Here is a 27,889-nt window from a genome sequence, read left to right as displayed (position 1 = left end):
CTTTCAGGGCAGATAGATCTTGACCTAATATATTATTTTACCCGTGTCAGATTTGCTCTTAATGTTTTGGTTTTTGAGTTATAAGCCAAAAACTGCATTTTACCCCTATGTTCTATTTATAGCCATAGCGGCCATCTTGGTTGGTTGACCGGGCCACAGACCACAATTAATTCCTCTATCAGTTCTTTATAACGTTTTGCATCATTAAAAAAATTGCGCCATGCACTTTTGTCAAATATTTTGTGTGTGTAATGTATAGTCCTAGTCCAAATAGATATCTAAAATTCAGAAAGATTGAACCAATCACTTTTACAAATTTTGCCAATACACATCCATACCCCTATTGACAAGTCAAGAGATGTTCCGAAAACTGTAAATATTACCTTTTTGCACTTGGCCTAATCACTCATTCCATATCAAAATCAGTTTAAATACAACATCCAAAAATTTATTTCACATCTCTTCTTTCATTTCCACCCCAAAAAATGAAGAAATGAGTGAGGAAGGGAAAGAAAAAAAAAATAAGGAAAAATACACTCTAATTAAAAGAAACTATATTCGTGGACAACAAAAAGCGGGGTCATTAATTGTGGTCTTGGGCCTGACCGGGTCACGCCACACATTTTTTAAACTAGATACCCACAATGATGATTGTGGCCAAGTTTGGTTAAATTTGGCCCAGTAGTTTCAGAGGAGAAGGTTTTTGTAAAAGTTAACGACGACGGACGACGACGACGGACGACAACGCTGGACGCCGGATGCCAAGTGATGGGAAAAGCTCACCTGGCCCTTTGGGCCAGGTGAGCTAAAAAGGTGAACCAATAAGTTATAGTATTATTAAACATATTGATCTGAATATGAAGTGTTTTTCATGTACCGATTTTTATTCTATGTGTGTCTAAGACAGAACGTGTTGTTTAACACTACTTTGCAAGATAGTTCAAAATTCAATTAATCAATTAGGCTGAAATTTTAACACATAATAATGATTGTTGGAAGAAAGTTTTATTTTGATTTTATAAATTTCCAAAATTTCATTTAAGAGTCTGTGTTTCACACAAAAATGTGAAGGCGAAGCTTTTACAGACATGGCATTTTTTCTAATTTTGTGATATTCGTACTTTTATATGTATAAATTTTAGGGAAGTTTTAATACTGACCTATTTGTTACAATTTGTTTTTGTGTTATTGTCCAGTTGTAATTATAATATAAATTAGTTTCTCCCATATTTCTTCTTACATCTTTTAATAAAAAAGAATAACATAATTTGTTCTTGTCATGTCATTAAGTTGGTACCTAACACTACAGGGAGATAACTCTGTAAAGTCAGCTAAACGTTTTAATTACATTATGTTGTAAAGGGAATATTAAGCTTCTCACTGATCAAAGTTGGTGTTTGTCAAACTGCTATATAACCAGTGTAATTTTTCTGACAAAACTGTTGGTTCAAAATGTTTGAAATTTTTATATTTTTGTTAAAGGGTCAAAGTAAATACATTGTCAAAATTTTATGAAAATTAAACGAGCCAAATTAATTTTACTGAAAGTGTTGGGTACCACCTTAAATGTCGTTCAATATGTTTCTGTGTTTCAGGAAATGCTGTCCTGCTTGAGAGTGATATAGACATAGTTAGATGTTGTGGAAGAATAGCATCATTTCGATTCTATCCTAAAAATGCTGGTACTGTGAAATTTGTGGTATTTAGACTTACAGAAGATATTGATTACAAGAGAATTGCTGCAACTTACTCTGTCACAGTGACTAGTAAGTATAGGAATAGGGGGAAAAAAACTTTGTACACATGCTCCCTATGATGTGATCTTTCTAATTTAGAGTTTTGACATCAATTTCATGGTCCACTGAACATAGAAAATGATAGCTTGAGTGCTGCATCTCTGTACTATGGACACATCCTTGTTGGGAATTGATTTTGAACTCCATATCATTTCCTATCAAATCTTTTGTAAAAACTTTTACTATATTGCATATATCAAAACAACAATTGCTATTTATTGACATTGTATAAAAATATCTGAAAATGATAAAAATTATATTCCAACAGGTGGAGATTTGAACAGCATGAAAACAGTTGTACTTGATGAAGCAGATAAGATGACGATTGCTGCAGGTGACAGTATTGGATGGTAAATCTACATTTATAAAAGTCATGTTGAATAAAACTTGATATTACTGCAAAGATCTTTCAAAGAAACATATTCATAGTTTTTATGTATTTTTTTTACCAAAGACAATGTTTTGTTCATTTGATTGATCGGTGCTAAATTCCACTTTCAACACTGTTGTTCTATTTCGGGGCAGTCAGGTTTTTTTCGTAGAGGAAACTGGAGTGGCAGGTGAAAACCAATGACATTGGTATGAATCAAATATGATTGGAGTCGAGTGCATTTGCACAAGTGGTGTTCAACTCACAACATGCATGGCAATGTCGACTGGCTAGTGATTACAATAATTGAACTAACTTAGACCAATTGGCAACCGAGGCCAAGACAATGTTGGAAAACTTCAAACAAACAAGGATGACCTAATCAAATATATTGTTACCCTATTGTTAAATGACAATTTAATGTCTTGTATATATATATCTAACAAATGAACTGGACCTTCCATCAATCTGGTTAATGTTATTTTATAGGTTTACAATACTGGATGGTTTTCAAATTCAAGTGGCCTGTTTTGGCAATATTTTCTCCTTTGATATTCCTTAATTTTGAGAACTGTAGTATTGGGATTTTTCTAAAATATAATTAAAGAATTTTCAATGCTATTCATATGCTCTAATTTATTTATCCATACTGTTAACAGGTTTGATAATGGTGCAAATATTATTGCGTATGATTCATGTTCTTCAACCTTGGTTCCTGCTGCCAGCTCAACTACTGCACTCAACTATCAAACAAACTACTGCCCAACCAAAACATACAAACTGACCATTGGTGATCCAGTAGATCGTGCTACAATACAGTATACAACAGGTTCCAAACTCACAAGATTTTATGCCTTAGAATATAAAGTTACAACAAGTAAGTGATCACTGCATTGTACCTATTTAGGGTCCTGATTATTTATTTGTGGAAGACATATGATATCAGCTTGTCTGTCAGTCACGAATCGTTTCCACACTCTTAACTTTTAAACCCCTTGGACCATTATTATTTATCCCTTAAAGGTGTGTCATACATTATGTAGTTGGGTTACTGTCTCATTAGTGTATACCTCACATATAATTTCATTCAGATAGTATGTTATGACAGATAGTAGCAAATGGGAGACAACTCTATTTTCTTACAAGCAAAAATAATTTATGTGAATTTTACATGACTTTAGTTACTCTTTCATTGAAAGGAATATAATTTTATGTAACAATCTCATTTGTTATTATTTTTATCCCCCATTCTATGATAGTAGAGGGGCATTATGTTTTCTGGTCTGTGCGTTCGTCTGTTTGTTCCTCTGTCTGTTCGTCCCTCTTCAGGTTAAAGTTTTTGGTCAAGGTAGTTTTTATACGCCCGTCAAAATTTTGACGGGACGTATTATGGTATACAGATGTTCGGTGTCCGTCTGTCTGTCGTACCGTCTGTCCGGCGTAAACATATCGCACCGTAACTTGAGAACGACTTATCCAAATTTCATGAAACTTAATATAGTTGTTTCTTATGATGGTCAAATGATCTGTATACTTTTTGGTGAAAATAAGATTTAAACTTTTTGAGTTACGGCACTTTATAACTAAAACAGGGGTGTGTTTTTTTCACATGTCGCACTGTATCTCAAAAACGATTCTTGATTATGACTTAAAACTTTAAACACTTCTTAGTTATATTAATCTCAATATCTATACTTTTTGGTGATGATTCAAAATTTCATTTTTGAGTTATTGAGTATTTTGTAAAAAAGGGGGAGGGTTTTTTTACATGTCGCGCCATATCTCAAAAACTATTTATGATTATTGCTTAAAACTTTACACATGTCTTTGTTATATTAATCTCAATATCTGTATACTTTTTGGTGATGATTCAAAATTTCATTTTTGAGTTATTGAGTATTTTGTAAAAAAGGGGGAGGGTTTTTTTTCCATGTTGTGCCGTATCTCAAAAACGATTTATGATTATTGCTTAAAACTTTACACACTTCTTTGTTCTATTAATCTAAAGATCTGTATACTTTTTGGTGATTATTCAAAATTTTATTTTTGAGTTATTGAGTATTTTGTAAAACAGGGGAGGGTTTTTTCATGTCGCGCCGTATCTCAAAAATAAGTTATGATTATTACTTAAAACTTTACACACTTCTTTGATATATTAATCTAAAGATCTGTATACTTTTTGGTTTTGATTCAAAATTTTATTTTGGTAATATTTAGTTTTTGTAAAAAAAAACAGGGTGGGGGGGTTTCACATGTCCCGCCGTTTCTCTAAAACAATATATGGTTATTGCTTAAAACTTTCTCATAAACTATTTATGATTATTGCATAAGACTTCTACATAAGACGTAGGGCGTATCATGTGCTCATGGCGCAGCTGTTTATTGATGAAGTTGAAGTCCAATCAACTTGAAAATGGAACAATTTGTTCCCAAGTTGAGATTTTTAATAATAGAGTTATACCTACCAGTGAAAAATGACATTTATTAAATTAGAATATAATTCGCGTTAACTAGTTCTCATCGCAAACATCTAGGTGATCTAGAAATAAAAACATCCCTAGGGTGTCCGATCACCTTACCTGTGTAATACACCCCAATACAGGTAAATACAGGTATTCTCATCAGTTTTGATTTTTGTCATGTTCCTTTAATCTACTAATACATGTATCTCAAAATTCATCTAGGGGATGGTGGTGGCCCCTTCACTGGTAGGTATAACTCTATTATTAAAAATCTCAACTTGGGAACAAATTGTTCCATTTTTAATAATATTCATTATACCTACCAGTGAAAAATGACATTTATTAAATTAGAATACTCACTGATTTCAAAGCAGTGTTGAATTCATTCAACGGTGGTGGATGAATTTCCAAGAAAAAATCCACAAACAAATATCTTTCCAACAGGATAAAATACTACCACCATAACAAAAAACCCACTATAATTACATCTATATACAGCTACATGTTATACTGCAAATACAAATAAAATATCATACAAATAAATGAATTTGTATGCTTATATCCTATTCTAAAACTTTAGTGGCATCAAAATCTCGCAAATAAAACTTTGGGAATGTTGATTCAACTGCCCAGTCGGCAGAATCTAGAATTAATTTCAAAGAAGCTCCCTTGTACAAAGCCCAACTTGAAGCTATAGCACGTGTGGAATGTGCATTTACTTTCATATTGTCATCATTATAAGCTATTCTAATAGCCTGTACAATCCAACTTGAAATAGTTGCTGTTGATACCGGTTTGTGCGGTTCATTTATTCCCAGAAAAAGCTTAATTCTTTCTGATTCACTCAACTTTCCCCGAAAATTCTTAGTTTTATCCAAATAAACTGAAAGAGCTCTTTTTGGATCTATTAATGTTTTCTCTGGAAAACTGGGAACAAATAATTTTTCTCCAAAATGTTTTTGTCTATCTTGCTACAAAAGTAATACCCTTACTCTGAACTCTCATTGACTTGTCATTAATACGGAGACTTTGCAAATCACTACATCTTCTGAATGTAGTTAAGGCAACTAAAAACACTGTTTTTAAAGTTACATGCTTTAAATCAACTTCTTGCATAGGCTCAAATGGTTTCTTCTCAAGAGCCAGTAATAATAATTCTAAGTTCCATTCAGGCAGAATTTTAACCTTTGGAGGTCTAGAATTAAAAACACCTTTAATAATTCTAACAATGTTAGGGTGTTGGCCGACAGGAAAATTTTGCACTGGAGGTAACACTGCAGATAACATAGATCGATAACCTGCTATTGTCCTATATTACAAACCAGAATGAAATAAATAAGCCAAAAAATCGGCAATCTGATTTAAATTTGCTGAATATGGATCAATTTGTCTCTCACCACACCAGCTATTAAACTTTTAGAATTTTGAGGAATAGTCCTTTTTGGTACCATCGCGCCATGAAGCTGAGAGCAATGTTCTTGCTGATTCAGAAAATCCCTCTGTTTTAAAACGTCTGTCGAAAGAAGCCATGCTGTCAGATTTAATATTTCTGGATTTGGATGAAACATTTTCATTTTGGACTGAGACAACAAATTGTCCATTACTGGTAGTCTTATTGGGCATGCTATCAGTAACTGTAAAATCTCTGTGTACCAGTGTCTCCTTGGCCACAGGGGCGCAATCAAGATAATCTGACAGTGGAACTGCCTCATATATTGCAATATCCTTGGAATCAGACAAATTGGGGGAAACACATACGCATACATGTTCTCCCAAGGAATTGTCAGAGCATCCAAGGCCAAAGCATTGGGATGAGGAATCCAAGTGCAAAAGATTTCTGTCTGGCGATTTTCCCATGACGCAAACAAATCTATCAAAGGAGTTCCCCATATCGGAAAAATCTGCTGCACTATTGACTTGTTCAGAGACCATTCTGTCGGACAAACCTTTTCCCGACTCAAATGATCTGCTAAAACATTCTTCTTGCCCATAATATGGGCTGCTTTCAATACTATGTTGTTTTGAATTGCTATCTGCCATAGCTCCCAAGTCAAGTAACATAAATTTGGTGACTTCGTCCCCCCTTGACGATTTATGTATTGCACTACGCTTGTGTTGTCGCTCCTTATCAGAACACATTTTCCCTTCAAAATTTTCAGAAAATGCTGAACTGTCAAAGTCACAGCTTTCATTTCCAAACAATTTATGTGCCAAAGTTTCTGTTCGGAGTTCCAAACTCCCTGAAAAATCTGTTTTCCCATATGACCCCCATAACCTTTCATTGAAGCATCTGTCGTTATGGTCACATTGATTTTCGGCAATTGCAAATATCGACCTTTCAGCGTGTTGGCTGAATTTTTCCACCATAAAAGATGGGATTTCAGATGTTGTGTCAATGGAACATGTGCCAACATATTTTTGCTGACTGGTCTCCAAAAACTTAACAAATGAAGTTGGATGGGTCTCATAAACAGACGAGCATTAGGAATCAACTCGATGCATGATGCCATCATCCCCAAAATTTTCAAAAAATCTAGAGCCAAATTGTGACCTGAAAGCATTTTTTCTAGTAATATTTGTAATTTTTCTATCCTTTCCATTGTTGGATAAACTAGGCCCTTGTCTAAATGAAAAACTCCCCCTAAGTAAGTTATCACTTGACTTGGAACTAGGCTCGATTTGTCTATGTTTATCATAAAGCCTAGTGAAACCAACAGATTGAGACATTTCAGACGATCCTGAACTAATTGCTGTTGGTCCTGATTGACTATCAACCAATCGTCTAAATATACTGACATTCTGATATTTTGGGTTCTCAGATATACAGCTACTACTGACACCAGTTTTGTAAAAATTCGAGGAGCACGTGTTGGGCCAAAGCACATTGCTTTCCATTGCTTTCCATTGATTTGCTATGCAAAACCTCATGTACGGACGATGTTTCTGAAAAATTGGTACATGGAAATATGCATCGCTCAGATCTATTGAAATTGCCCAATCTTTTGGTTTCACTAGATTTATGACTTTGCTCATAGTGTCCATCTTGAAATGGACTTTCTTTAGATGTGCATTTAATGGTTTTAAATTTGTCACAGGTCTCATTTTCCCGTTTTTCTTTGGCACCAGAAATAGTGTACTGTAAAAACCTGTGAGAGATTCCGGAAAAAATACTTTTTCTATAGCATCTTTTTCTAAGAATTTATTTCTGCCAAAAATATATCTGCGTTTTTGTGAGATAGTATTGTTTTCTTGATGCCTGTCCATGCAGGTCTTTGAAGAAATTCCAATTTGTAACCTTCCTCTATTATAGAAAGTACCCACTGATCTGTTGTTATCATTTTCCAATTTTGAAGAAAATATTTTAGACGCCCCCCTACCGGAATCTCTGTACACATCATTAAACATGAGCCTACCTTTGAGTCAACTGTTGTTCTTTCTGGGGATCCGAAAAGACCCCCAGCTACTCTGACCAGTCTTGTTGGTCTTGTCCTTATTTGACTCTTTGGCAGGACCCTTATAGCCTTGATTGTCTCTTTGTGGCTGTCTCCCACTATTTGATGTCTTAGGCACATTGAACCTATTGTTATTTGAGCCTCTAGTCATATTGACATTAACAGTATTATGCTCAACATTGAACTTGGGAGCTTTATTTTGCCAACCTCTGTCAAAATCTGCCCTTCTTTTCCTACCCTGACCTAGTTCAGGTAATAAATCATTCAATTGATCTTTTTGTTCCTTGCGCTTTTCAAGGCATGACTTAAGACCATTCCCAAAAACACCTTCTCCTGATAGAGGCAAATATTGAGTTTTGTCTTTAATATCAGACAAATTCACAAGACCTGAATCATGTGATGCAGCCTTGCGTCTGACTAAATGAAAGAATGCACCAGTCCTACCCGACTGGTCCAAAGACTTAGTAGACATTGCGAACAAATCTTTCACAACTTGACAACATGATTCTTTCTCCTCATGTTCTAAAGACGGAGAATTTTCAAGCTTCCCAAGCAGAGTACCCATTGTCTGTTGCATATACATGCCTGAAATCACATTCATTCGAGACGCCATTTGTCCTTGATATGAAAGTTTCTCAATCTGTTTTAAAGGCTGTGTATATAATTGCCTATGGCCAGTATCCTACGACTTTACTGCCTTAGGCCCATGGTTCTTTCTCATCATTGGCTCTAGCAAGTCGTCCAGACTAGGAACTTGCAAGAACTCTACAGCACTATCATGCACAGGAAAACAACTCCTGTATTCCTCTCTATAAGCGGAAAGTTTCTCTGGGTGCTGACACCGCCAGGAATTTTCCAAAATAGTGACTTGTGCCTGATCCATAATCAAACCAACACTACCCTTATCATTGTTTGAGGCAATATCCTCACTAAACAATTCTGACAAAACATTATGTCTAGTTATATTGTCTGAGCTTAACTCAACATCTTTGTTTACATCATTTGAAACAGATTTTAATTGTACATGTTTCATAAACCTTTCACCTTTTCTAGCAACACTACCTGTTGACTGTTCAAATCTAGTTACGCTCTCAATATCTGAATCATTGTCAGAGCAAATATCACCCAGTATATCCCTTTCTATCGGGTTAACATGAATAGAAATTTCCGACCTTGCGTCGAAATCTATATTCCTAGAAATTCTAGGAGAACCCAAATCCTCGTCTAGATTCGAAACTAGTGGAATAATGGGTCTAAGGGTGTCAGATCTGAGCAAACCTTGTGTATCTCTATTCTGACCCCTTGAATCTGGATTAGTTTCAGATCTGGGCATACCTTGTGTATCCCTATTCTGAACTATACTCTCGTTGTTATTTGCCCCTCTAACATTGGCCAACGACTGCATCATGCTAAATAATGTGTCAAACTTACTATCAAAATTGTCTTGCAAACCTTTGATTTTCTTGTCATACTCCTGCTGCAATGCAGATGACTTTGACGGCTTTTTCTTAGCTTTACCAGTGGTTTTGGTTCTTGACATGTCTTTCTCACTTGCCGGTAAAAAAGATGGCGTATCTTTGTTTACCTGAACTTCCGAATTCTTGTGCACCTCGAGATCGGATTCCATACTCAAATAAATTTAAATTTTCAATTTAAACGATATAGTAATAATACTTTGTTATTTAAAGAAGTCTTCAATAGAAAAAAAACTAAATTTCTAATTTTGTTGAAAACTTTGCAGCGACGAGAACATCTGTTCGCTAGCTCGCAAAAATTAAACTGATGAGAATAACTGTATTTACCTGTATTGGGGTGTATTACACAGGTAAGGTGATCGGAAATCCTAGGGATGTTTTTATTTCTAGATCACCTAGATGTTTGCGATGAGAACTAGTTAACACGAATTATATTCTAATTTAATAAATGTCATTTTTCACTGGTAGGTTGTGCAAATTATTTTGTGATAGCAGTAGCTTAGAATCATAAGATTAACACCTTCTTTATATTTCAGATACAGCACCAACATTTTCTATGAGCTCTCCCACATCTGTGTCTATACCAGACCATACTCCTATTGACACCAGTGTTATCCACCTTTATTTTAACGATACTGATTATGGCGACTGGTTTGTCAATATATACTCAGAGAGCCATCCATATTTCTACTATGACTCTACACTAGGTATGTATAATGTTAAAATAATTAACAGTAGACTTTCTTTTACCACGAACCAGTCAGTCCTTGCAAAAATTTTGTCAGATTTTCTCACCACCTTATAGTGAAGTCTGTGATACTTAGAAATAATGGCACCCAACATCAACATTTAATTGAATTGTTTAGAAATTTTTTAATTTTTAGCAACATTTTTCTAAACAAGTTATTTAATTTGTGCCTCCAACAGTTTTCAGACCCTTGAAACTGCACATAAATATTACACATCCATTAACTTTCTGCACCCGTTTTGTATGGAATTGTTGGCTTTCAATTTTACAAAAAAAGTACCTTTGTGTTACATCAACCCACCTGCAGTTTTCAACTCAGCATTGAAGCATTTGAAACTTCACATAAAGTTGTGCAACTATTTAGGTTGTGTAACGCGCATTATGATTATTCTGTTTTGTATTTGTACATCTCATACAACCTGGCCATTAGCATTTTTGAACCACTTTATTATACAAATTGATCTTTGAATATAAGAATGCTCATTTTACTAGTAATATTTTTTTAACAAACTTTAACAGACACAGTAAATGTGAAAACTGTCTTGCCAAAAACAATTGGTACACATGAACAGGTTCATGAATTTATTGTTTGGGCAGAGGATTCCTGCTACAATAGAGTCACAGGAACTGTTACCATAACAACCTTCAATGAGGTAAGTCATAACAATCAATATTTATAACTTTATAAAATTAATAGTGGAAAGTGCTTTTTATTTACCCTTTTATTGTTATTTTGTGTATTTTCTGTCATTCTGTTAATCTTTTTCGGGAATTTTTGTGCCTCACCTAGGGGCATTATGTTTTTTGGACTTTACATCTGTTTGTTTGTCTGTTTGTATGTTTGTCCCACTGTCTGTCTGTCCTGCTCCAGGTTAAAGATGTTGGTCAATGTGGTTTGTTGATGAAGTGTCCACTTTTTATTTGTTTGGTTGTTTAATAATTTTGATCTAAGCGTCATGGATGAGTATTATTGAAACTAAGTACACATGTTCTCTATGATATAATCTTTCAAATATTAATGCCAAATTACAGTTTTGATCCCCATTTCACTGTCCACTGAACATAGAAAATGATAGTGTAGGGTGTCAGTGTTGTATGTACACATTCTTGTTTATTTCCAAAACCATGTAATTTATTAATTCATCATCTTTTTAAGTCATAGAATTAATGTCAGGTGACAAGTCAGGTGACAAGAACCCTTGTATTACACTTCAGATAGAGAAATTTTAGTTTAAGGTGGTACCCAACACTTTCATTAAAATTGATTTGGCTCGTTTAATTTTCATAAAATTTTGACAAAGTATTTACTTTGACCCTAAAACAAGTATATAAAAATTTCAAAAATTTTGAATTAACCGTTTTGTCAGGAAAATTACACTGGTTATATATATATAGCAGTTTGACAAGCACCAATTTTGATCATTGAGAAGCTTAATAATCTCTTTACAACATAACGTAATTAAAACGTTAAGCCGACTTTACAGAGTTATCTCCCTGTAGTGTTGGGTACCACCTTAACTTCTGAGAAATATAATTGAGGATAGAAATGGGGAATATTTCAAAGAGACAACAACCTGAACAAAGAGCAGATAACAGCAGAAGGCCACCAGTGGGTCTTCAACACAGCAAGAAAGTCCCACACCCTGAGGTGGGCATCAGCTTGTCCCTAAATAAAAGTGTGTACTAGTTCAGTGAAAATCGACTTCATACTAAACTTCAAAACATATAAATGAACCGAAATTAAAAAACATACTAGACTAACAAAGGCAAGAGGCCCCTGACTTAGGACAGGCGCAAAAAAGTCTAATGTCAGAATAGGTAACAAAAGAAACTAAGCAAAATGACAATGATACATAAAGGAGATGGGGCTATAAGGGGCAAAATTGGCCCCACTTCAGAATCTATTGATATTTCTTTCAATTGATCTCTATGATATGGAGCTTATAAAACACCAAAAATTTTATAGTTATCTCTTGCGGTTTTCTTGTTATGACGTCGTAAAAATGGTAGGCCGACTAAGCTTAAATATCAGATTTTTACGTATTTTATCTTTTTTTATGTATTGTGTACATTTTACAATATATTACATTTTAAATAATCAACGTGAGTACATTATTACTAGTGAAACATTGTATTAATACAATGAGGAACAAAATTGATATAAAGTTTAACTATTTAATATCAGTAAAACAGTTGCTATGGTAACAACAAGTTAACATGCGTTCTATGTATGACCAAATTATAGAAATTTTTCACCAGAGAAAATCTACAGTTATTGTTTGTATAAAAAAGAAGATGTGGTATGATTGCCATTGAGAAAACTGTCCACAAGAGACAAAAATAACACAGATATTAACAACTATAGGTCACCAAACGGCCTTCAACAATGAGCAAAGCCCATACCGCATAGTCTGCTATAAAAGGCCCCGATATGACGATGTAAAATAATTCAAACGAGAAAACTAACGGCCTTTTTTAGTTTTCTTTTAACTTGAATAACCAAAAATGAGTCTGTGTGTACTTTTATATACTCGGCTGATAAAAGACTACTAGCAGTTACTGACATGCAAGCTCCAGACCTCAATTAGACTGATTGAAAGAGTATGCCTTTATCATATAAATAGCAAGCACATGTCTTCTTTTACTGTGATGAGCAGTTAGTTACAGAAAATAGTGATGTTCTATACCATTTTTAACATTTTGAGGATAGAAAATATAAAATAAACTTGTGGATCAAAGGCACTAATTATAAATGAATATCTTTATAAAACAGCCTAACTACTTCCCAGACTTACCAAAGACAGTTGTGGTTGACGAAACAGACACAGGAGATCTGGTACCCTTTACTGTTGTGGATGATTATGGTGATCCAACAGACAACTGTATGATATCAGCAACCAGTCCTTCAACAACCATGTTTGTTTTAAATGGTAAGAAGCTGGAGTCAAATTCATAAAAAAATATACAATTAACTTAAGACCGATCATAAGTCATGGACAATTCAGTATACTTACGATAAATCTTAGTTGTAAGGTTTTTATGTGAAACCGACTCCTGGTTTTAAAGATATTTCTTCAACTGATATTATAATGTTTGGCTTACCTTCTGTCCTTTTGCATTTTTTTTTAGTTTTTAATCTATTGCTAGACTTGTATTCGTAGAATCCTGGACATTTTTTCACATATGAAAATAAAAATTACATTTATTAAATGTATTTTGTTCCAAGTAAACATTTTATAAGTTTTAAAAAAAATCTGTGAACCTGTACTTTTAATGCATCATAAATAAAAGTCTATGGCAACGCATTGTCATTGTCATAAACAAGGCGATATACATTAATGACTGTATACCTTTGGTTCAGGTTGGAATGTTGCATTATCAAGTTCAGCTGCTATGAATAAAGATGCTGGTGCTGAGTATACTGTGGACATAGAATGTAATGATGGAACAGATATCAACGGTAGTTATATAGTGATCCAACTTAGGAGGAATATAACAGAGGAGGGAGAACATGAACGTAAGTATACACTGTATTCTAGCTGAAATTTGTGATCCTAAACTAGCTTCATTGATAAGTATGCAGTCCAACGATTCACAGAAAAGGACCAAAAAGAACCGAAAAAAGAGCATTCATATATATATTTTATATAGAACCAAAGCAATGCATATATACACGATTTATTTATACTGTTAACAATTTCCTCTTAATTAATAAACGCATAATTCAAATTTAGATCGTACATTTATACAGAAATGTGCACTTGCAAGAAAGAAACAATATAGCTTGGTTTTTTAGTAATATTTTTTTTAATTTAAAGTATACTAAATGATTCTTAACTATTTATTTTTCATCAAGGATTTAAACTTATCATTTAAATATTTGTTTATAATAGATAATAAGAAGATACACGGTCAGCATATTGCCCAGTGTAATACAAAAACTATACATGTCATCATCAACGTTTCCTCTCAGATGTTAAATGTCAAATACATTTGTTAATGTGCCACTCTGACATGTGATTTAATCATGATAATCGTCACTCCAAGAAAAATAAAAAGGCTTGTTTTCGCACTTGTTTTCAAAATTACAATCAAAGAGCAGAATGCTCTGAGGGATACGATTGCCATATAGTTTTCATTGACACATGAATAGCAGTTCTGCCAACTTTTCATTAAGCATGAGATTTGGCCAAAATAGAAAAGATCAAAGAGGAAAAAATTGACCCAAGGATACTGCTGCAAAAAAGCAATTGTAAATTTCGATAAATAGCTTTTCATTTATAGACTTAAATTATTTGCATTTTGCTAATCTCCTTTGAATACAAAAAAAATATCGATTTCCTTTTCGGTTCTTTTGGGTCATTTTCGATTCTTTTCTGTAAGTCAACGAAACCCATAAATATGCATGACCAAAGATTTAAAAAGATTAATCAAAATATCATGTCACCCAACTGAAGGTTGAGAACATGAATGGGAATATATCTTGTCATCCAAAACAAAGGATGTAAAAATTATTTTAAAGACCAAACAGCCTTTTATTTTTTTTTTTGCCGGATTGAAAAAATCATGCTTTTAAAAATTCAAAAACAAAGATTCTTTGACCTTACAGTCGTAATTTGATAAATACAAATCTACTGTGTAATGAGAAAAAAGAATTATGCTCCTATATATGTTCTATAGTTTTTGATAATTTAAAATTTAAAGTAACAAAAAGTAATGTTCATATTGCTGAAACACACGAAACTGAGGTTGTTATAGTGACAAAACGTAGTCGGTACCCCCCTATTTTTTTCATGTCTTATTCCTAAAATCATGAAATACTTTAATCAAAATTTTTGGAAAAATCACTTGTAGAAATTAATAGGCTGTTTAATCTTAAAGACATTTAATTCTGATGGATTTTTACAGATTTTATAAACATAGTTAAAAAAAAATCATGAACATTTGTTGTCTTCTATTCTATAAACCACCATCATCGTCATTTTTATTCTTCTGTTTTTATGACAATCATTTTCATTATTTGTTTTTCTTCTAATTTGCAGTCCACTATTATTATAACCAAACAGAAGGACAAGTAGCAATATTAGATTGCAGTGAAGAAGTTAAAACTTATGATTCCTATATCGATTTTGTTCCCCCAGAAGATGTGTACATAGTCATAGACGAGGTCATTTATACTTTTTTTGACGCTCGATGTATTCATACAGCTCAATATGGAGTTTACCATCAGTGTGAGCGGGAACATAAAACTACATGTACTTTTGACGTGACAGGGTCAAATGTTGCTAGCTCTTGTGGTAATACATTGGAAAAGATAGGTGGATTATTTGTTCGTTACCACTGTGTCAGTAAGTTTATGCTTTTCTTATCTATATACATGCACTTCATTATATAATTTTATTTTTCAAAATGTGTGATGATAAAATTGAGAATGGAAATGGGGAATATATCAAAGAGACAACAAACTGACCAAAGAACAGATGACAGCTAAAGGCCACCAACTTTTTGACTACAATATAGGGATAAAACTGTTTAGATAAAAAAAAAAAAAAAAAAAAAAAGAAGAAGAAAACAACAAGTTATTGTTTTAGTGCATTCCAGTTTTTATTTTTCAAAGAACAAATTTTACTTTTTGGAACCAGACTTAGATTCATTTGAATTTTTCGTTATTGATTTAATAAGATATTAAAAAAAAGTTAATTAATCTTTTGAATAGGAGAAGGAGCTTGGACTACATGGGGAGAATGGGGAGACTGTAGTAGGAGTTGTGCTGGTGGCTATGTCCAAAGGTTTAGAAATTATACCAATCCTGAATCAAATTTCTTTGCTGAAAATGTTGCACGGGAAGATGAACTTCATTATGATACTAAAAGATGCAATATGCATGATTGCACATGTAAGTAGATTAAGCCTTTTTAAGCGGTCTATATAAAGTCACTGACCATTTAAAAACAAATTTTTTTGTCAGAACATTTCCAACTCATACAGAAATAACATAATTGTGTAAGAGGCAAGTTGAGTAATGAGTAGGTTTTTCAGAAAGGGCTACTGGTCTTAACACTTTTTAATTTATTTTTTAAAATCTAATTTCTGTTATTAAGTACTTAATGTAGAGATAAGTTTGTTGGGAGTGTATATTGTGCTACATAAAAACTTTTAAAGACTTTTAACTCTGAAGTTGTTGCAGAGGTTTGTAGTTATTTATTTATATATTAAAAAGCGTAAGAAATGTTAGTCAGTATACATATATAAGTTAAATTCTGCTGTGTATTAAAGAATGTTTAGACACAATATTTTAGCGATCCTTATTTTATGTTCCAGTCAATGGAGCTACCTGTCGAGATGAAACTTTCACAGCAGTTTGCAGAGACTATGATACAGATGGCAGAATTTCAATACTTGGCAGTACATACACTTATGGTTGTGCCTGGAACTACAATACAGCTGACCCGTCACATGACGTGACATCAGCTCTTGAATCTCACTGCGGCAATCGTAATACATGTCCCGTTGTTGTCAGTGATGGTAACATGGGACAGTCCTGTAGTTTAATGGATTATATGACAGACAGTTTTACATATGAGTCAATGTATTGGTGTGGACAAAATGGCTGGTATTCTTGCTACTCGACAGTATCTGACTCTAACAGGAAGTTGAATTCTTTGTCATACTGCGGGAAGTTGTACTGGGATTATCAGTGTACAAGTGAGAATTTACAGATTTTTGTAAAAAAAAAAAGACTTCTTTTATTCAGATGGAGTTCTTATAGTATATAAATTAAAAAAATTCTTTATTTAGATGGACCTGTTCGATTGGCAAAGAAATATTTTTTTCAATGAAGCTGTTCTATTTGTAAACAACTTTTTTATTCAACTAGACCTGTTCCATTTGTTAAAAAACTCCTTTTATTCAAGTTGAACCATTCAGCATAATGCAATTTACAAATTTATTTTAACAAACTTTGAGAAAAGATACATTTAATTTGTGATCTCATTAAAAAATGGCTGATGACCTATTAAACACATTTAAAGCACTTAGAGTCACCACTGAACTCACCATTGAAGTGGAAAACTAAACCCCAAAATATCATCCTAAAATTATGAAAATTATGAATATCAACCATTATGAAAAATAAAAAAGTTGAGAAATGTAACAAGACAAATTTCTACCAAAAATTTTAGGAAGCTGTTCAAATATGATTTCCATTAAATATTGTCCATGATAACTATAACTGCCATGGCTTTTTTATGGATTTTTTTTTTCAAAATTGCAACTCTTACAATAACTTTCAAATTGTATGAATGTATATACATTGATAGCATAATCTAATTTAAAATCTGATAATAAAAATATATTATAATAAAAACTAGAAATGCTTATATGGTTGGATACTATTTACATTGTTTAAACAAAGAAACTATAAAGTTAGGGTCTAAATATTTTTTTTGTTCTATTTAAGTACCTCAATGGGCAATGTGGGGTGATTGGTCATCCTGTACTGTTACCTGTGGTCAAGGAACTCAAACCAGGCATAGGTCTTGTGAAAATGACCATACAACCCTTGATGGATATAACAACGTGTGTTCTCAGGATGGATCAGAAAAACATAGACAAGAAACCCGGGATTGTCTTCTAAAAGGAAGTCAGCCTTACTGCACTTGTTAGTATTCAAATTTTTTAAATCTAGACAAAAGTCAAAATAGACAATGTCAAAAATACTATATTTGAATTATCTTGAATAAGTGCAGAAAATTATAGTCTCGTCAAACCTGTAATATTTTAAATTTTAACCATACTTTCTTTATTTATATAAAGCAAAAGTGGTGATGATTGTTAATTTATTTGGCCAGAATTTAAAAAAATTATTTACTATAAAATCCTGTACTTATAAATTTAAATCAAATCTTTATAAATGTATAATTGTTCCCTTCCACTGAAATTATTAATGGCTCTGTATAAAAAGCCTATTCTTCTCATTCGGCCTAGTTAATTGCACATAGATGTTTATATGCATTGACAGGTTTTGATTATAGAAGGTGGACAGTGGCAGATCCAGAACTTTTCCTAAGGGGGGCCCACACCAGTCATGCTTCAATGATTCCCTATATAACCAACCAAATTTTTCTCATGAAAGGGGCCCCCCCTCTGGATCCACCCATGGTGGAGTATTGTATGTTCCTTTTAATTATACTAATTGGTTTATTTATTTCAGATTGTATAAACGAGTGGCATTACCCTTATAACCAAATTCCAGTATCTAACATGGCAAATGGTTATAGTGATAGCTCATCTGGTAAGTACTGAGAATGATACAGTCAACTTTGTGTGATGATGTGCTGAGGACGTGTATGTAAGTTAATTGAAGTATGGAAGTTAATAATTGATGAAGATTTGCTCTTTCTATGTGATTTCATAAGACATGGTCACCTTTTTTCATGACGTTACAATAGGAAATTCAGAGGAAAGCAAGAAAGTTTGACACCGTAATCAAAATTTGACCAATGAAAAACTGTGATCTAAGGAACTACATGTTGATTAAAAAAAAAATCAACAGGTCAGGAAAAGGATAAATCTTGTTAGAATTAGAAAAACATGTATATCAAATTGGGTATTAAGTAATGATAATTCTATAAGGTAACATTTTCTTTTAATTTTTAACTGTATTTCAGGAAATGCTGTTTTATTGGAGAGTGATTATGACATCATTAGATGTTGTGGATTGATATCACAATGGGTATTCCGTCCAGCACGGTCTGGTTTGGTAACATTTGTTGTATGGCGACCTACAGGATTTCCTGGTGAAGATGAGTACAGAAAGGTTATCGGAATTAATTCCTATATAGTTTCTAGTAAGTTTTTTTAAACATTTACTTGATTATTTCAAAAATTGTTTTTTAGTAAATTTTCATATACTTAAAATTAAAGTTGTGTGAAAATCAATTGAAGATGACAATGATTGATCACATCATGATTTGTACAAAATAAACAATGAAATATGTGGCAACCTTCATTTAAGTGGTACAGAGACTGAGTTGATTAAAATCTGACAAAAGATAACCACAATTATTTTTTTTAAATGTGATTTATATGATTTTTTTTTAAATATTGCAATTGACTAAAACTCATGTCCACCTACTGAAGATCTAGAATTAGCTTTTCATTTATCTATCCAAAGGTTGCTATATTAAAGATATCATTATTTTAAAATTTAAAAGAAAATATCTACATAAAATAATGTTCCGTTTTTTAACCTTTTAAATATCCTATGCACCGTTTTTTTTAAATTTTAGCTGATGAGATAAATACTGTAGTGACATACACTCCTGGTACCACAGAGAGGATAGCTGTTACCAATGGTGATATGATTGGCTGGTTTGTATTCTATCTTCAGTGTGTCCATTAGAATAATGGTATAAATGACAAATAAATGAGCCTGTAACTAGATATTTGTAAATTATGTTTGATTTCCACAGACTGAGATCTTTTTATTTTGATATAGTCACAATAAAAATAAATGCTTTCAAAATTTAAACCAATTTTATATTTGTAACAATCTTGTGATTTATACCTCAATACAACAGGTTCACTAACTTGAGATTTATCCTTCCAAAATTACTGCATTGGTTTGCATGAAAATGCCCAATTATATGTATGTATACATGTTGTGATAATTTTTACCAGAAATAAGAAATATGATGTTTACAATACAAATAGTATAATAGTGGGATATTATCAGCTAGTCTGTAAACAGTTCCAGCATAATAAACCAAAATGAATGAAAGAGACCTGTTGGTTCTTTCATGAACTTTAAACTTACAAAACAGCTCTAGTAATTACTGAATTGGTTTTCTAGCTGTTTATAATCCACCAATAATTCCTGATATTCAGGTATTTATTGCAATATAACCTGGAAGCTGAATTATTCCCTACAATCTCATGGTAGCAGGCTTAGCCTTGCATGTGGGTGATTGTGGGTTTGATCTCTTGTTGTGTCAAACCCAAGACTAAATAATGATATTTACTACTTATCTGTCAAGAATCCTTATTGAGGATTAGGAGAAAATATTGGTTTATTTGGAGTCATAATAATGTACTGATATCAGTTTAAGTGATTAACCCCACTCAAGCAAGCATGGCTTTTTTTGTGGTGGCTAGTTTTTGATGGTGGAGGATTCTGGACAACCTTGAGAGAACCATCAACCTTCTGTTGTAATGTATCAGAGTAGGGTGGATTTTTTTCCTGTGGACTGTTTTTATAAAACTTAAATAGTTATAGCACCTTTGCTAGAAGCGAAATATATTCATATCACATAAACATGTTATACTGAGAATTCATTAATTTTTGTGGTTACCAATTTTCGTGGATTGAGGAAAACTTACATTTTCATGGATATTTAATTTTGTGGTTTTGTCTTTAAGTCTGCATACAAGCCAATGGAAAATTTATCATTCGTTAACATTCAAATTGTGGTTCACCTGTGCCCACGAAATCCATTGAAATTGGTATACAACGAAAAATAATGAATCCACAGTAGTCCTTAATATGCATATAATCTTTCCTGCTAGACATTTAGAATCCTTCAGTTAATCAACCAATCATGAACCGTGTGTGTATTTTTTAGGTACGACACCAGCAGTAACAACATCATAGCCTACGATGAGTGTAATCCATCATTATCAGGCTCCACCCTACAGTAACTCAACCAATCATAAACCTTGTGTCTATTTTTTTCAGGGATGACAGCAGCAGTAACAATATCATAGCCTACGATGAGTGTGATCCATCATTATCAGGCTCCACCCTACAGTAACTCATCCAATCATAAACCTTGTGTCTATTTTTCAGGTATGACACCAGCAGTAACAATATCATAGCCTATGATGAGTGTGATCCATCATTATCAGGCTCCACAACAGATCATATCTTCTTCACTAAGAATAATTGTCCTACAAAAACACGTAAAATTACAATAGGTACTCCTGCAGTTGATAATGTAGAAGATTGGAATATTACAGCACTGACAGGGAGAGTTTACGCTGTTCAGTATTATATGGTTGCTAGTAAGTCATTTGTATTTGTCCAAATTTGTGTAAATACTAAAACTTAACATCTGAATATGTGAAAGCCATTTGAATAAAGGTTGCTGATAATTGATACATGCCTTTAAAGATTTTAAAGGCTAAAATTTGATTAGCTGATGTTGTTATTCCAGAACAAAAAGTAGAACAGAGTGTTTTCAGATCCTTGTTAGAAATAAGATCTGTTTTTTAATCCGATTAAATTCAAATACCGGTTAATATAAAAGTCTGGAGATACGTGGTTTGATTGCCAATGAAATAACTTTCCATCAGAGTCCAAATAACATAGATGTAAGCAGCTATAGGTCACTGTAAGGCCTACAACAATGAGCAAATACCATGCTGTAAAGTCATCTTTAAAAAAACTCCAAAATGATAAAATGTGAGACAATTATTGCCAACCCAATGAAAGTTTTCCACAGTGCCATCTCTATCTGGACAAGGTATTTAAACTTTTGTCACCTGTCCTATTGAATAAATACAATAGCTATTGTTCTTTGTGTAGTTTATTCACTGGGACCATTAAATTTCTTCTAAGAGAAGTCTATTGCATTAAGAGTCAATATCTTTTCAGACACACCACCATACTTCGCATTGCCCAAGTATACAAAAAATGTACCAGATTTTTGGACAGAAGACATCAATGTAATGTCATTCTACTTCACGGATGATGACTATGGAGACTATTTTGCTGATATACACCCAGATTATGACCATGAGTATTTTTACTTGGACCCAACTAGACGTATGTAGTTATGTTTGTTTGTTTGTTTGATAATTTTTTATTTTTTTTTAGAAGATAATTTGTTCATATATTGTCCATCAGTGAAAACCAAATTGTCTGTTAATTAGTACAAAATTACATTATACAAAAATATCGTCCTGATCATTAATGAAATATTTGCCACTTGACATTAAGCAACCAACAAATAATTAATCATGATACCAAATTAATTGTATGTACATTTTTAAATTTATCAAGTGGTGCTTGAAACCAGATATAAGAAACTAAAAAAGTTGACACTGATCCACATCTTTTAAAGTACTCTGAAGTTAAATGTTGATACAAATTGAACATTAAAAATAATTAACACAGGCTGAAAGGGCTGAAAGGGCAAAGCTTGTTAAATTGCAAAGTGAACCAGTTTTGAAAATTTTAATATGAGAGGTTGACGAATTTAGATACATCAATACAATGTTGAAATATTTTGATTTTAATCTTTTCAGAACAAATTCGTACAAAGACTGATATTTTCCATGAACATACAGTGCGCAATCACTATTACACCTTTGTTGTGACAGCTGTAGATTCTTGTCACAATCAAGTGACAGGAACTGTATCCATGACAACCTACAATACGGTATGTATTTAATGTATCAGCATCATTTTTTATGCCCCATTTATTATGCCCCATTTATGGGCATTATGTTTTCTGGTATATGCGTCTGTTCGTCATTCCATTTGTTCGTTCGTCCGTTCGTCCTGCTTCAGGTAAAAGTTTTTGGTCGAGGTAGATTGTGATGAAGTTGTAGTCCAATCAACATGAAACTTAGTAAACATGTTCCCTATGATATAATCTTTCTAATTTTAATGCCAAGTTAGAAATTTTATCCCATTTTCACGGTGCACTGAACATAGAAAATGATAGTGTGTACTTGGGAGACATTCTTGTTCTGGATCTATCCTTGTCAAGTCTGTATCTCAAAAACTAAAGAAAGGTTCATCTAGTTTTAAGACAATGTTAAGTTTTTTGTGGTTAGGTCAGTTTCTAAGATACTATTAAAGCAATAGTATTCAGTTATGGGATGATTAGATATTGGAAGATGTGTCAAGGGTTACATGCCGGTTAGGCAGGCATCATCAGACATTGACCTCATTTTCATTATTCATTGGTTAACATTATGTTTTTTTGTGAGTTGATCAGTTTCTCAAATACGAAAAGCAATAAGACAGCTATATTTGGTGTGGCTGTAAGGTGTACATACCTGTCTGGCAAGATTGTTTGACTTTAACCTCATTTTTAAGATTCATCAGATAAAGTTTTCCTCGGTATGTCAGTTTTCAGATACTTTAAGCAACAGGTCAACTATACTTGGTTAATGGGATGATTGTAATGTATTCATGTCCTTTTGGTAGGTTTTATCTGACCTTGACCTCATTTTCAAGGTTCTTTAGTAAATATTAGGTATTCTTGGTTGAAACTGTTTTTCAGATACTGTATTAATTAGCAGCAATAGATCAACTTTGTCAATTTCTTTACAAATCTCCTGTGTTTCTAATAAGGTTTACTTAAAATTTCTTTTGATTTTTCAGCCACCTTTTATGAACAATCTGGATGCATCAGTAAATATATCTGAGTTTATGACTTATGGAGAGATCTTTACTGTTGATTTTGAAGATAGAGAAAATGATTCTTTTACTTGGAGGATTAATAGAGTAACTCCTTCAACAGATATATTCTATTTTGAAGGTATGTGTCTATGTTGTTTATATAATATTATTATACACTTATATAAATTGTTGTGGGGATAGAGTTTTTAAAAACTGGATACTGTAAACCAACTTATTTTCGCGAGCAATTTATTTTCACGACATTCATGATTATAAAAATAACACGAATATAAATCGTCCCAAAATGTCCTATACTTTGAAGTGTTGGTCACCGGTATTTTTATGTTTTAACTGTGTTTTTACTGATAAAACATTATAGTGTCAAATGTTGAATTGAGAATGTATTTTACAGGTTCCACAATAATGTTGGTAAATGGGACAGTACTAGATACATCAATTCTTCAATATGTATTACAAATCCGAACATATGATTATGACAGAGCAAGAATCAAATATTTAACAGTGGATGTAATAGTAACTCCTGTTCTAGAACCCAGTAAGTTGGAATTTATTAAAACCTAATCTCAAACTTGTACAAATTTTAATTATTTTTTTTAATTTTAAAGAATTAGAGGATATCAAAATATGCCACTATATTTACTTTTTTAATAAATAGTGAATTATTAAGAAAAAAAATGGTGGCTTTCCTTAGTTACTGACTGGTAGAATGTGGAATCTTATTCAACGTCCTTGGGGGACTAATAAAGGACGAAATCATTTCTAAAAACTAATTTTACTGCTCTCAATATATTTGTGTGTGACTACCTTAACATGCGGTGGTAAAAAGAAAGAGAACAGGCATGCTAATGTAATTTGATACGGAGGATATATAGATGATTATACTATTTACAAACATCATCCCGGAGCACCCCTGTGATTCCGGTATGATACGTACTGATCTACGTTTCCAACAACCATATACAAATCAAGTATATAACATCCCCGCCCCGAAAGAAAAAGAAATTCAAAAATTTCGTGATGGTTGTTGGTAAACGTAGGTCAGAGAATATAAAACTAAAATAAGACAACAAACATAATAGTCGACCATAATCAAAAAGATAATTAAAAAAAATATATATATACATGTATATGCAAGTTTCTCACTAAACTTCAACATATGTTCAAGCTATCAAATCTCTGACGCCGACTACCACACAAATCTCTTACAATGTAATATTTTCTCATCACAGTTCTGGTCTTGCGCATGAAACATTCAAATGAATCATAATTTCAGTCATGCAATTGAGGAATCATAGTCTATTTGATAAGTCTAGCAGAGACCTGAGACTCTTAATATTTCAGATAATACATTCATAAATAATATCAACTTGTACACACAGATTTGGTTAACACTGGCACTCTCACTTACATAAACATACGAAAATATTATAGGAAAAATAAACAAGTTTTATATCTAGAACATGCCAATCAACCTCATTTGACACAAATTCTATTCATAAAACGACCAAACAACTAGTAATAATAATATAGTGATAAGAGAAAGGTGGCAGTCACACACAGTACATTCAAAAAATCATAATCTCAATACAAATTAACAATCAAATCAAAAAAAAGTCTCAATTATGTCTACTGTTATCAACGATAACTGGTCCCTGGTACTGGACGAATATAATAGCGATGCAATCATCACTGATTAAAACAACATCTGGATTCAGCACGTTTGGCGATGCAATCATCACCGATTATCATTGTCCAACAAGTGTGGCGATGCAATCATCACCGAACATCAAATCACTAAGCTGGTTGTGGCGATGCAATCATCACCGATCATATAAAACATCTTCGTAGGTATTTACAAAAAAACACATTCAAGTAAACGGTAACACTTTGGCGATACAATTATCACCGAATAATAACAAAATATCCATGAGCTCTGAATGTGTGATAATCTTACTATCCAACATTATTGAAACAATTACAGTATACTACACTAGCGGAGGTGGCCTAGCAATAATCAGTTCCTGTGCTTTTGGTGGTAGCTCCGACAACGGTTTCCATTTTGCATTTTGTGCAGGCTCGCCTATCAATTGAACTAAATAGAGAAACGAACTTCCGTGTGGTTTCTTTGCTAGGATTCGCTTTATCTTTTCCTTGGCTCCATCGCAAGAACTTAATTCACTTAGAAAATTTTAATCACGGTATCTAATAGGTTTTTGTACAACCCGAGATGTTCGCCTTAACGGAGTAGGATTATCATTTTGTAATTGAATATCTTGTTCAGTAGGTATTTCATGTTTGGAACTTTCGGAATTATAATCAGAACTTGTTGAAACTGGATTTTGCTGTGGAACTTGTACCAAATAGTTTTGGGGATCCGGTGCTCTTATATGCGCAAGTTTTACTCGGTTAATATGAACAGGTGATTTCAATTTCCGTTTTCCAGATGGATCGCGTAATTTGATCAAGTGAGGACTAGGAATGCTGTTTACAACAAATGGTCCGTCGTAAAGTGGCTGAAATTTTCTACCCTGACCTGTCAGAGTTCTTTGTAAATATACGTAATCGCCAATTGAAACTTTTAGTTCATTGAGTTTAATGTTTGCATTTTCTTCCATTTTTTCTCCCAAATATTGAGCATTTTTGACAACCATTTCCCAAACTGTTTTAAGTCTATCTGTTAATTCCGAAAAATAATTTTGCATATTTGGATGAAAATCATTTAGGTTGAAATGTGCTCCGAACACGGGAAATTTTGGACGTTTTCCAAATACAATTTCAAACGGAGAAAAATCTATACTGCTGTTGACTGACGAATTCATTGAAAAAGTAACAGAATTAGTTTCCGTTTCCCATAATTTGTCTTTTAAAACATGAGCGGTTAAGCGTTCATTTAAAGTCCTGTGTTGTCGACCACATGCTCCAAGACAATGGTGAGCAAAGGCGGGCGTGAACTCTTGTGTCACTTCTAATAGTTTACAAAGTCCAGCAGTGCACTGATTAACAAATTCCAACCCACGATCTGAGACTAAAGTTTTGCAAACACCAAACTGAGTAAACATACGATAAATAACTTCACAAACTGTCAAAGCGTCATTATTTCGCAAAGGGTGCGCAAATATAAATTTACTAAACATGTCGACCGCAGTAAAAGCATAAGTATTTCCATTAACTGATTTCGGAAACGGACCGCATAAGTCGATTTGCCACACTTCAAAAGGTTCAGAAGGAGTCGGAAATGCCACTATGGCTTGCTTTGTTTTAAAATTTGTAACTTTCCGAACTTGACAAAAATGACATGTTTGTACATAATCCGTTATAATTTTCCCCATCCTTGGAAAAAAGAAATGTTCTTTGGCTCTATCAAGTGTATTGTTCATTCCGGCATGGCCACCGAGAGGCGAGTCATGGACCACTTTTAATACAGAAGGTATCAGCGCTTGAGGTATAACTATTTGATAATTTGACATCATTTTGTTGCGTTTAGATTTTGCAACTCTTGAATGGAACAGAATATCATCAATAAGCGCATAATCGTTCGATTTCAATAAAACACATCTTGCTTCCTTTTGTAAATCTGGAAGTATATCGTTTTCTAAATAGTTTATAATTGGAGACAAAGATGTATCTTGGCGCTGTAACTCTTTAATATTATTGATAGGCATAGAAATTTTAGCTAAAATTTTGTCATTAACCATTTTATCAACTACTATGTCCGTATCTGATTTTGACGATTCTTGTAATATGCGCTGACGCTTTTTCATATATTGTTTATTTCTATCTTGCAGTTCATCTGTATCGGCATCATATGGATCAGAATTTTCTGATTGTTGTTCTTCTGTTGACACATGTATAGCCTGAACTGCCTCTAAATTGTTTTGAAATAAGTTTGCAAAGTTTTGACCGTTTGGTAATATTATATGTCCAATTTTGTCCGGAACGAAAGGAAAATACGGGTCATCTTCCACGGGACTTTCGACAACTTCTGCATGGTGATTTTCGCATCTCGACAAAGCGTCTGGAACCTCCATTTGTTCCGCTTTCTTATATACTATTTCGAAATTAAATTGTTAAAGAATAGAAAGCCAACGTTCATAAATCGCACCCTTAAATTGCTTCTGATATAAAGGCTTCAACGCTTGGTGGTCACATTCCAC

The 27,889-nt window shown here is 33.1% G+C and overlaps 1 protein-coding gene across 2 annotated transcripts in view; it reads left to right on the top strand.

Moving 5' to 3' along the window:
• The window catches only part of LOC143063919 (uncharacterized), a 75,665-nt gene that overhangs the window by 23,642 nt on the left and 24,134 nt on the right, over positions 1 to 27,889 (top strand). For both annotated transcript variants that reach the window (XM_076236369.1, XM_076236368.1), the window contains 19 exons: positions 1,596 to 1,766; positions 2,065 to 2,146; positions 2,826 to 3,043; positions 10,092 to 10,262; positions 10,823 to 10,956; positions 13,077 to 13,233; positions 13,665 to 13,820; positions 15,346 to 15,651; positions 16,020 to 16,199; positions 16,625 to 17,008; positions 17,763 to 17,963; positions 18,516 to 18,596; positions 18,973 to 19,152; positions 19,594 to 19,675; positions 21,150 to 21,364; positions 21,957 to 22,127; positions 22,610 to 22,743; positions 23,697 to 23,853; positions 24,127 to 24,270. In XM_076236369.1, the coding sequence (XP_076092484.1) occupies positions 1,596 to 1,766; positions 2,065 to 2,146; positions 2,826 to 3,043; positions 10,092 to 10,262; positions 10,823 to 10,956; positions 13,077 to 13,233; positions 13,665 to 13,820; positions 15,346 to 15,651; positions 16,020 to 16,199; positions 16,625 to 17,008; positions 17,763 to 17,963; positions 18,516 to 18,596; positions 18,973 to 19,152; positions 19,594 to 19,675; positions 21,150 to 21,364; positions 21,957 to 22,127; positions 22,610 to 22,743; positions 23,697 to 23,853; positions 24,127 to 24,270 (3,324 nt within the window). The remainder of the gene's footprint in view (positions 1 to 1,595; positions 1,767 to 2,064; positions 2,147 to 2,825; positions 3,044 to 10,091; positions 10,263 to 10,822; positions 10,957 to 13,076; positions 13,234 to 13,664; positions 13,821 to 15,345; positions 15,652 to 16,019; positions 16,200 to 16,624; positions 17,009 to 17,762; positions 17,964 to 18,515; positions 18,597 to 18,972; positions 19,153 to 19,593; positions 19,676 to 21,149; positions 21,365 to 21,956; positions 22,128 to 22,609; positions 22,744 to 23,696; positions 23,854 to 24,126; positions 24,271 to 27,889) is intronic.

The sequence above is a fragment of the Mytilus galloprovincialis genome, chromosome 2 (genome assembly GCF_965363235.1).
Source record: "Mytilus galloprovincialis chromosome 2, xbMytGall1.hap1.1, whole genome shotgun sequence".
In the NCBI taxonomy this organism is placed as follows: Eukaryota; Metazoa; Mollusca; class Bivalvia; order Mytilida; family Mytilidae; genus Mytilus; species Mytilus galloprovincialis.
Note: the sequence above shows the minus strand (reverse complement) of the source record. Positions and strands in the feature narration are given on the sequence as shown.